Here is an 11,895-nt window from a genome sequence, read left to right as displayed (position 1 = left end):
CATTGAGAGAATGACTGTTCTGGCCAGATATATTCTACCTGTTAATGAATGGGGCTCTTAGTGAAATGAGTCCGGAGCTGAAAGGGAGGAGGAGGAAGAGGAGAGGGGCCAAAACCTGACCTAATGTTTTTTAAAGAGCGTCTGGGAGGAACTGTCTCAGACCGACCGCTTTCTGTCTGTCTTTTGCGTCAGTTGTTATAATATAACTCTCTTTTGCTGAGTGAATTATAGAAGCTGCATATCCCAAACCCCCACCTCTCTTCTTCTCTGTATTTTTCCTCTCTCTCTCTGTGATTCTCCATCACACACATTACCCATGTCTTGTGTGTGACAGAGAACCTGCACTAACCAGCATCAAGTCCTCCTGGTCTGATGTACAGAGAGGCTGACTATCAGAGAGATGGGACCGAGGGAGAGGGAGAGAGGGAGGGAGGGAGGGAGGGAATTAATTAATTAAATAGGGATAAATGAGATGACTAGTTGATCACTTCACACCGACCCAGGCAGCTACTGAAAGAGAGGTCGTATAGACCAGTCACAGTGACCATGGTGGTGTGACACTACACACAATGACATGATACACACATGACTCATGTGGATCACGTTACTATGGAGATGTGTGTGAGATCATGTCAGGTCCGTGCTATCCGGAATCCTTGGGACGTCCCTATCCCATTTGAAGTTGGTAAAGGGTAAGGTTAGGGTTAGGTAAGGGTTGTGGATATGGTTAGGGTAAGGTTTAAAAACGTATTATGGCTGAGATCCCGCTAACGGGATCGATATGACAACAGCCAGTGAAAGGGCAGGGCTCCAAAAGGGTCACAAAAATCTGAAATAGAGATAAAATGAATCACTAACCTTTGATGATCTTCATCAGTTGACACTCATAGGACTTCATGTTACACAATACATGTATGTTTTGTTCGATAAAGTTCATATGTATATCAAAAAATCTCAGTATACATTGGCGCGTTATGTTCAGTAGTTCCAAAAACATCCGGTGATTTTGCAGAGAGCCACATCAATTTACAGAAATACTCATTATAAATGTTGATGAAAATACAAGTGTTATGCATGGAACTTTAGATACACTTCTCCTTAATGCAACCGCTGTGTCAGATTTAAAAAAGCTTTACGGAAAAAGCAAGCTAGGCAATAATCTGAGTACGGCGCTCAGAGCCCAAACAAGACAAAAAGATATCCGCCATATTGTGCAGTCAACAGAAGTCAGAAATAACATTATAAACATTCACTTACCTTTGATGATCTTCATCAGAATGCACTCCCAGGAATCCCAGTTCCACAATAAATGTTTGTTTTGTTCGATAATGTCCATCATTTATGTCCAAATAACTCTATTTTGTTCGCGCGTTCAGTACACAATCTAAACTCACGACGTGCGGGCAGGTCCAGGCAAAAGTTCAGACAAAGTCATATTACAGTTCGTAGAAACATGTCAGATTTCCCACTTCCTGGTTGGATTTTTCTCAGGTTTTTGCTTGCCATATGAGTTCTGTTATACTTACAGACATCATTCAAACAGTTTTAGAAACTTCAGCGTGTTTTCTATCCAAATATACTAATAATATGCATATATTAGCAACTGGGACTGAGTAGCAGGCAGTTTACTCTGGGCACCTTATTCATCCAAGCTACTCAATACTGCCCCCAGCCATAAGAAGTTAAGGTCAAGGTTTAGGGTAGGGACATCCCAAGGATCCCGGACAGCACTGACCAATCATGTCATGCGTGTGTTCCTGTGCTTTTTATTACTTTTTATACCGCAAATACTGTTTGTTTTCTGCTGAAATGGAACGCTTGTTAATGTTTCCACAGTTTCTACAGTTTCTACTGTCTCTACTGTTTCTACTGTCTCTACTGTTTCCACTGTTTCTACTGTTTCCACTGTTTTCCACTGTTTCCACTGTTTCTACTGTTTCTACTGTCTCTACTGTTTCCACTGTTTCTACTGTCTCTACTGTTTCTACTGTTTCCACTGTTTTCCACTGTTTCCACTGTTTCTACTGTTTCTACAGTTTCCACTGTCTCTACTGTTTCTACTGTCTCTACTGTTTCCACTGTTTCTACTGTTTCTACAGTTTCCACTGTCTCTACTGTTTCTACTGTTTCCACTGTTTTCCACTGTTTCCACTGTTTCTACTGTTTTCTACTGTTTCCACTGTTTCCACTGTATCTACTGTTTTCACTGTCTCCACTGTTTATACTGTCTCCACTGTTTATACTGTCTCCACTGTTTCTACTGTCTCCACTGTTGCTACTGTCTCCACTGTTGCTACTGTCTCCACTGTTTCTACTGTCTCACTGTTTCCACTGTTTCTTCTCCTTTTCTAATTCTCTCTCTTTCTCTTACTTTTCCTCTTCCCTCTCTCCTTAGTATATTGTCGGCGGTTGGCTCCGAATTTGACCTGCGGACACTGAGAGCAGTCAGGGTTCTGCGACCACTTAAGTTGGTGTCAGGGATTCCCAGTAAGTATGGGGACCCCTATGGACATCACTCACTCTGTCTTCCTCTCTGTCTCGCTCTCTTTTCTCTGCTCTCTCTTGCTTTCTCTCTGTTCATCCCCTCCCACTCTCTCTGTCTCTCTCAATCCTCTCCTCTCTCCCTCTCTCTTCCTCCCCCTCTCCCCCCTCTCTCTTTCTATATTCATCTGTGACCATCTGCACTGTGTCCTCCAGGCCTGCAGGTGGTACTCAAGTCCATCATGAAGGCTATGATCCCCCTGCTGCAGATCGGACTGCTTCTCTTTGTGGCCATTCTGATGTTCGCCATCATCGGCCTTGAGTTCTATATGGGAAAGTTCCACACCACCTGTTTCGACATCGCCACTGGTAATGTCCATAGGCCTTGTCTTTAATCAACTACTAGCGACCAAGCACCTACTCCTAGACCCCAAAGACTTGTCTTTAATCAACTACCAGTGACCAAGCACCTACTCCTAGACCCCGAAGACTTGTCTTTAATCAACTACCAGTAACCAAGCAACTACTCCTAGCCCCCGAAGACTGGTCTTTAATCAACTACTAGCGACCATGCACCTACTCCTAGACCCCAAGCCATGTTTTAAATTAACTTCTAGCGACCTACTGTAGCACCTACCCTAGACCCCCAAGCCATGTTTTAAATGAAGTCCTAGTGACCAAGCACCTACTCCTAGACTCCCAAGCTTTGTCTTTAATCAACTACCAGCGACCAAGCACCTACCCCTAGAGCCCCAAGTCATGTATTAAATTAACTCCCGGTGACCAAGCACCTACTCCTAGACCCTCAAGCCCTGTCTTAAATAAACTTCTAATGACCGAACACCTACCCTTAGATACAAATAAAGTAATTGCACTGACTCCTAGACCCACAGGCCCAGTCCCAACTCAACCCCTAGACACTTCCCTAGACCCACAGGGCCAGTCCCAACTCAACCCCTACCCCTAGACACTTCCCTAGACCCACAGGCCCAGTCCCAACTCAACCCCTACCCCTAGACCCACAGGCCCAGTCCCAACTCAACCCCTACCCCTAGACACTTCCCTAGACCCACAGCCCAAGTCCCAACTCAACCCCTACCCCTAGACCCACAGGCCCAGTCCCAAATCAACCCCTAGACCTACAGGCCCAGTCCCAAATCAACCCCTAGACCTACAGGCCCAGTCCCAACTCAACCCCTAGCCCCAGACACTTCCCTAGACCCAAAGGGCCCAGTCCCAACTCAACCCCTAGACCCAAAAGGCCCAGTCCCAACTCAACCCCTAGACCCAAAGGGCCCGGTCCCAACTCAACCCCTAGACCCAAAGGGCCCGGTCCCAAGTCAACCCCTAGACCCAAAGGGCCCAGTCCCAACTCAACCCCTAGACCCAAAGGGCCCGGTCCCAACTCAACCCCTAGACCCAAAGGGCCCAGTCCCAACTCAACCCCTAGACCCAAAGGGCCCGGTCCCAACTCAACCCCTAGACCCAAAGGGCCCGGTCCCAACTCAACCCCTAGACCCAAAGGGCCCAGTCCCAACTCAACCCCTAGACCCAAAGGGCCCAGTCCCAACTCAACCCCTAGACCCAAAGGGCCCAGTCCCAACTCAACCCCTACCCCTAGACCCAAAGGGCCCAGTCCCAACTCAACCCCAACCCCTAGACCCAAAGGGCCCAGTCCCAACTCAACCCCAACCCCTAGACCCAAAGGGCCCAGTCCCAACTCAACCCCTAGCCCCAGACAGTACAGGAAGACATTGAGACACAGCCCATCTCGTATCCCTTCAATTATTTTACTGGACCACCACTTCCCTGTTTTCTTATGCTGATTTCAACTCTAATCAATCTCATCTCTCCCTCACTTGTTCCCCTACTCTCTCGCTCCCCCTCCCCTCTCTCCCCTCCCTCTCTTTCTCTCTCCTCTATAGATGAGATTTATGATGAGTTGCCATGCGGTACAGAGTTACCGTCCAGATTGTGTCCTAATGGGACCACGTGTAAAGGCTATTGGCTGGGGCCCAACTATGGGATCACCCAATTCGACAACATTCTCTTTGCTGTCCTCACTGTATTCCAATGTATCACCATGGAGGGTTGGACCGACATGTTATACTATGTGAGTATACAGGGCTGTGTGTGGGGTGGAAGTGTGTGTGTGTGTGTGTGTGTGGGGAGATGGACTGTGTGTGTGTGCGTGTTTGGGGGGGTTGAAGTGTGTGGGTGTGGGGTGATGGACTGTGTGTGTGCGTGTTTGGGGGGGTTGAAGTGTGTGTGTGTGGGGTGATGGACTGTGTGTGTGTGCGTGTTTGGGGGGGTTGAAGTGTGTGTGTGTGTTCGCTGTCCTCCCTGTACTTCCAGTATATCACCATGGAGGGATGGGTCGACATGTTATGCTATGTGCTGTAAGTGATTTCATTGTAAATACTAATCCTTGTAAAAATATACAGCACAGGGAACACTATGGTCTGCTAATGTAATACCGATTTCCACACAATGTATAATTCATTGGCAACACATCTAGACACAATGTATAATTTACAGTCCACATCATATTCTATTCCATTCCTTCCAAATGTTTGGGAAAACACACGCTAGTGTTATGTAAGAAGTATGGAAATGGGCAGGACTGGTATTTGTGGAATGGAACCACTTTTAGATGCACATTTAATACATTTTTCAGCTCTGTTTGTTTGATCTCATGTCTGTCTAAGCTGTCTGTCTGTCTGACTAACGTCCTGTCTGTATGTCTGTCTGACTAACCTGTATGTCTGTCTGTCTGATTAACCTGTCTGTCTGTCTGACTAACCTCCTGTCTGTATGTCTGTCTGACTAACCTGTATGTCTGTCTGTCTGATTAACCTGTCTGTCTGTCTGACTAACCTGTCTGTTTGTCTGTCTGTCTGCCTGATTAACCTGTCTGTCTGTCTGTCTGTCTGTCTGTCTGTCTGTCTGTCTGTCTGTCTGTCTGTCTGTCTGTCTGTCTGTCTGACTAACCTGTCTGTCTGTCTGTCTGTCTGATTAACCTTCTGTATGTCTGACTAACCTGTCTATTTGTCTGTCTGTCTGATTAACTTGTCTGTATGTCTGACTATGTCTGTTTGTCTGTCTGTCTGACTAACCTCCTGTCTGTCTATATGTCTGTCTTACTGACTAACCTTCTGTATGTCTATCTGTCTGACTAATCTCCTGTCTGTCTGTATGTCTGTCTGTTTGTCTGTCTGACTAACCTCATGTCTGTCTATCTGTCTATCTCTCCAGAGTAATGATGTCTGTCTATCTGTCTGTCTCTCCAGAGTAATGATGTCTGTCTATCTGTCTGTCTCTCCAGATTAATGATGTCTGTCTGTCTCTCCAGAGTAATGATGTCTGTCTGTCTCTCCAGAGTAATGATGTATGTCTGTCTCTCCAGAGTAATGATGTAGAGGGAAGTGCCTGGAACTGGATGTACTACATCCCCCTCATCATCATCGGGTCCTTCTTCATGTTAAATCTGGTGCTGGGCGTCCTCTCAGGGTACGTAAATACACACACCTGTGTGTGTGTGTGTGTGTGTGTGTGTGTGTGTGTGTGTGTGTGTGTGTGTGTGTGTGTGTGTGTGTGTGTGTGTGTGTGTGTGTGTGTGTGTGTGTGTGTGTGTGTGTGTGTGTGCGCGCATGCGTGTTTAACTGATCCATTCACAACTTTCCTTCCTCAATACTCCCTCCTCCACCCCTCTCTAAACACAGTCTCTCAGGTCCTAGATTGACGGTTTTCTAGTTATCCTAAGAGTCTTTAAGAGTTATCCTAAGAGTCTTTTGCAATTGCAAATCAAATAGCTAAATGATCCTTGGTATGACCTTCTTAAAAAATTCCATATAGCTTAGTAGAACCCACTACACAGCTTAGACAGGGCTTAGAATGTCTTTAAGAAGAGTCTTTAAGAATTATCCTGAGATTCTCTAAGAGTTATCCCAATAGTCTTTAAGAGTTATCCTGAGATTCTTTAAGAGTTATCCTAAGAGTCTTTAAGAGTTATTCTAAGAGTCCACCAGTTTAAGCTGTAAGGCCAAAAATAATTGTGTATCAAATAATTGTGTTATAGATTTTGTTGATATTTCAAGGGGTCTTACAATTGCAAATCAAATAGCTAAATGATCCTTGGTATGACCTTCTTAAAACAATTCCATATAGCTTAGTAGAACCCACTACACAGCTTAGACAGGGCTTAGAATGTCTTTAAGAAGAGTCTTTAAGAATTATCCTGAGATTCTCTAAGAATTATCCTGAGATTCTCTAAGAGTTATCCCAATAGTCTTTAAGAATTATCCTGAGATTCTCTAAGAGTTATCCCAATAGTCTTTAAGAGTTATCCTGAGATTCTCTAAGAGTTATCCCAATAGTCTTTAAGAGTTATCCTGAGATTCTCTAAGAGTTATCCCAATAGTCTTTAAGAATTATCCTGAGATTCTCTAAGAGTTATCCCAATAGTCTTTAAGAATTATCCTGAGATTCTCTAAGAGTTATCCCAATAGTCTTTAAGAGTTATCCCAATAGTCTTTAAGAGTTATCCCAATAGTCTTTAAGAGTTATCCTGAGATTCTCTAAGAGTTATCCCAATAGTCTTTAAGAGTTATCCTGATATTCTCTAAGAATTATCCCAATAGTCTTTAAGAGTTATCCTGATATTCTCTAAGAGTTATCCCAATAGTCTTTAAGAGTTATCCTGAGATTCTCTAAGAGTTATCCCAATAGTCTTTAAGAGTTATCCTGAGATTCTCTAAGAGTTATCCTAATAGTCTTTAAGAATTGTCCTGAGATTCTTTAAGAGTTATCCCAATAGTCTTTAAGAGTTATCCTGATATTCTCTAAGAATTATCCTGAAATTCTCTAAGAGTTATCCCAATAGTCTTTAAGAGTTATCCTGAGATTCTCTAAGAGTTATCCCAATAGTCTTTAAGAGTTATCCTGAGATTCTCTAAGAGTTATCCCAATAGTCTTTAAGAGTTATCCTGAGATTCTCTAAGAGTTATCCCAATAGTCTTTAAGAGTTATCCTGAGATTCTCTAAGAAATCCTAATAGTCTTTAAGAATTGTCCTGAGATTCTTTAAGAGTTATCCCAATAGTCTTTAAGATTTATCCCAATAGTCTTTAAGAGTTATCCTGAGATTCTTTAAGAGTTATCCCAATAGTCTTTAAGATTTATCCCAATAGTCTTTAAGAGTTATCCTGATATTCTCTAAGAATTATCCTGAGATTCTCTAAGAGTTATCCCAATAGTCTTTAAGAGTTATCCTGAGATTCTCTAAGAGTTATCCCAATAGTCTTTGAGAGTTATCCCAATAGTCTTTAAGAGTTATCCTGAGATTCTCTAAGAGTTATCCTGATATTCTCTAAGAGTTATCCCAATAGTCTTTAAGAATTATCCTGAGATTCTCTAAGATATCCTAATAGTCTTTAAGAATTGTCCTGAGATTCTTTAAGAGTTATCCCAATAGTCTTTAAGATTTATCCCAATAGTCTTTAAGAGTTATCCTGAGATTCTTTAAGAGTTATCCCAATAGTCTTTAAGATTTATCCCAATAGTCTTTAAGAGTTATCCTGATATTCTCTAAGAATTATCCTGAGATTCTCTAAGAGTTATCCCAATAGTCTTTAAGAGTTATCCTGAGATTCTCTAAGAGTTATCCCAATAGTCTTTAAGAGTTATCCCAATAGTCTTTAAGAGTTATCCTGAGATTCTCTAAGAGTTATCCTGATATTCTCTAAGAGTTATCCCAATAGTCTTTAAGAGTTATCCTGAGATTCTTTAAGAGTTATCCCAATAGTCTTTAAGAATTATCCTGAGATTCTCTAAGATATCCTAATAGTCTTTAAGAGTTATCCTGAGATTCTTTAAGAGTTATCCCAATAGTCTTTAAGAATTATCCTGAGATTCTCTAAGATATCCTAATAGTCTTTAAGAGTTATCCTGAGATTCTTTAAGAGTTATCCCAATAGTCTTTAAGATTTATCCCAATAGTCTTTAAGAGTTATCCTGATATTCTCTAAGAATTATCCTGAGATTCTCTAAGAGTTATCCCAATAGTCTTTAAGAGTTATCCCAATAGTCTTTAAGAGTTATCCTGAGATTCTTTAAGAGTTATCCCAATAGTCTTTAAGATTTATCCCAATAGTCTTTAAGAGTTATCCTGATATTCTCTAAGAATTATCCTGAGATTCTCTAAGAGTTATCCCAATAGTCTTTAAGAGTTATCCTGAGATTCTCTAAGAGTTATCCCAATAGTCTTTGAGAGTTATCCCAATAGTCTTTAAGAGTTATCCTGAGATTCTCTAAGAGTTATCCTGATATTCTCTAAGAGTTATCCCAATAGTCTTTAAGAGTTATCCTGAGATTCTTTAAGAGTTATCCCAATAGTCTTTAAGAATTATCCTGAGATTCTCTAAGATATCCTAATAGTCTTTAAGAATTGTCCTGAGATTCTTTAAGAGTTATCCCAATAGTCTTTAAGATTTATCCCAATAGTCTTTAAGAGTTATCCTGAGATTCTTTAAGAGTTATCCCAATAGTCTTTAAGATTTATCCCAATAGTCTTTAAGAGTTATCCTGATATTCTCTAAGAATTATCCTGAGATTCTCTAAGAGTTATCCCAATAGTCTTTAAGAGTTATCCTGAGATTCTCTAAGAGTTATCCCAATAGTCTTTAAGAGTTATCCTGAGATTCTCTAAGAGTTATCCCAATAGTCTTTAAGAGTTATCCTGAGATTCTCTAAGAGTTATCCCAATAGTCTTTAAGAGTTATCCTGAGATTCTCTAAGAAATCCTAATAGTCTTTAAGAATTGTCCTGAGATTCTTTAAGAGTTATCCCAATAGTCTTTAAGATTTATCCCAATAGTCTTTAAGAGTTATCCTGAGATTCTTTAAGAGTTATCCCAATAGTCTTTAAGATTTATCCCAATAGTCTTTAAGAGTTATCCTGATATTCTCTAAGAATTATCCTGAGATTCTCTAAGAGTTATCCCAATAGTCTTTAAGAGTTATCCTGAGATTCTCTAAGAGTTATCCCAATAGTCTTTGAGAGTTATCCCAATAGTCTTTAAGAGTTATCCTGAGATTCTCTAAGAGTTATCCTGATATTCTCTAAGAGTTATCCCAATAGTCTTTAAGAATTATCCTGAGATTCTCTAAGATATCCTAATAGTCTTTAAGAATTGTCCTGAGATTCTTTAAGAGTTATCCCAATAGTCTTTAAGATTTATCCCAATAGTCTTTAAGAGTTATCCTGAGATTCTTTAAGAGTTATCCCAATAGTCTTTAAGATTTATCCCAATAGTCTTTAAGAGTTATCCTGATATTCTCTAAGAATTATCCTGAGATTCTCTAAGAGTTATCCCAATAGTCTTTAAGAGTTATCCTGAGATTCTCTAAGAGTTATCCCAATAGTCTTTAAGAGTTATCCCAATAGTCTTTAAGAGTTATCCTGAGATTCTCTAAGAGTTATCCTGATATTCTCTAAGAGTTATCCCAATAGTCTTTAAGAGTTATCCTGAGATTCTTTAAGAGTTATCCCAATAGTCTTTAAGAATTATCCTGAGATTCTCTAAGATATCCTAATAGTCTTTAAGAGTTATCCTGAGATTCTTTAAGAGTTATCCCAATAGTCTTTAAGAATTATCCTGAGATTCTCTAAGATATCCTAATAGTCTTTAAGAGTTATCCTGAGATTCTTTAAGAGTTATCCCAATAGTCTTTAAGATTTATCCCAATAGTCTTTAAGAGTTATCCTGATATTCTCTAAGAATTATCCTGAGATTCTCTAAGAGTTATCCCAATAGTCTTTAAGAGTTATCCCAATAGTCTTTAAGAGTTATCCTGAGATTCTTTAAGAGTTATCCCAATAGTCTTTAAGATTTATCCCAATAGTCTTTAAGAGTTATCCTGATATTCTCTAAGAATTATCCTGAGATTCTCTAAGAGTTATCCCAATAGTCTTTAAGAGTTATCCTGAGATTCTCTAAGAGTTATCCCAATAGTCTTTGAGAGTTATCCCAATAGTCTTTAAGAATTATCCTGAGATTCTCTAAGATATCCTAATAGTCTTTAAGAATTGTCCTGAGATTCTTTAAGAGTTATCCCAATAGTCTTTAAGATTTATCCCAATAGTCTTTAAGAGTTATCCTGAGATTCTTTAAGAGTTATCCCAATAGTCTTTAAGATTTATCCCAATAGTCTTTAAGAGTTATCCTGATATTCTCTAAGAATTATCCTGAGATTCTCTAAGAGTTATCCCAATAGTCTTTAAGAGTTATCCTGAGATTCTCTAAGAGTTATCCCAATAGTCTTTAAGAGTTATCCTGAGATTCTCTAAGAGTTATCCTGATATTCTCTAAGAGTTATCCCAATAGTCTTTAAGAGTTATCCTGAGATTCTTTAAGAGTTATCCCAATAGTCTTTAAGAATTATCCTGAGATTCTCTAAGATATCCTAATAGTCTTTAAGAGTTATCCTGAGATTCTTTAAGAGTTATCCCAATAGTCTTTAAGAATTATCCTGAGATTCTCTAAGATATCCTAATAGTCTTTAAGAATTGTCCTGAGATTCTTTAAGAGTTATCCCAATAGTCTTTCAGATTTATCCTGAGATTCTCTAAGAGTTATCCTGAGATTCTCTAAGAGTTATCCCAATAGTCTTTAAGAGTTATCCTGAGATTCTCTAAGAGTTATCCTAATAGTCTTTAAGAGTTATCCTGAGATTCTCTAAGAGTTATCCTAATAGTCTTTAAGAGTTATCCTGAGATTCTTTAAGAGTTATCCCAATAGTCTTTAAGAGTTATCCTGAGATTCTCTAAGAGTTATCCCAATAGTCTTTAGGAATTATCCTAACTCTGTAACAGAGAAGTATTAAACCGTTATACTACATCTGTAACAGTGTTAAACACTTATCCTAACAGATATCCTAAGTGTATAGAATGGTCTTTAACACATATAATCACGACTCCTGGATTGACGTTTTTCTAAGAGTGATCCTAAGTGTATTTTAACACTAATCCTAAATCTGTAACATCAACCCTATTCAGCTGAGCTCAGGGCGATGTTATTCAATTATTCCATTATGAGGAAGTTATTATCAGGCGTTTCTTCGAGAGGAGTCTGTGTGTTGGTTAACCTGCTAATCTGACAGGCATTTTCAACGGCGCTCACCCCTCAACCCTCAATCCCCTCACACTGACTGAACTCTGCTAATCTGTGTTCGCCCCAAATCCACTGACGCACAGCGGACGGGAAGACACGCACACACAGTAGAGACACACACACATGCTTTTATTGCGGCCGTGCGCCAGGGAGTCTGGGAAGAGCGTGGTAATCCATGGATGCCGATTTATGGAACTCTTCAGAAAAGGGGGAGCGCTATTCATTCACATGTGACTAGAGATTTAG

At 40.1% G+C, this 11,895-nt stretch overlaps 1 protein-coding gene across 1 annotated transcript in view; it reads left to right on the top strand.

The window, feature by feature from the left end:
• Window positions 1–11,895, top strand: part of LOC120023395 (voltage-dependent P/Q-type calcium channel subunit alpha-1A-like) — a 147,624-nt gene that overhangs the window by 32,276 nt on the left and 103,453 nt on the right. The window contains exons 5-8 of the mRNA XM_038967409.1: window positions 2,396–2,487; window positions 2,698–2,855; window positions 4,412–4,594; window positions 5,888–5,991. Coding sequence (XP_038823337.1) covers window positions 2,396–2,487; window positions 2,698–2,855; window positions 4,412–4,594; window positions 5,888–5,991 — 537 coding nt within the window. The remainder of the gene's footprint in view (window positions 1–2,395; window positions 2,488–2,697; window positions 2,856–4,411; window positions 4,595–5,887; window positions 5,992–11,895) is intronic.

The sequence above is a fragment of the Salvelinus namaycush genome, chromosome 2 (assembly GCF_016432855.1).
Source record: "Salvelinus namaycush isolate Seneca chromosome 2, SaNama_1.0, whole genome shotgun sequence".
Taxonomy (NCBI): Eukaryota; Metazoa; Chordata; class Actinopteri; order Salmoniformes; family Salmonidae; genus Salvelinus; species Salvelinus namaycush.
Note: the sequence above shows the minus strand (reverse complement) of the source record. Positions and strands in the feature narration are given on the sequence as shown.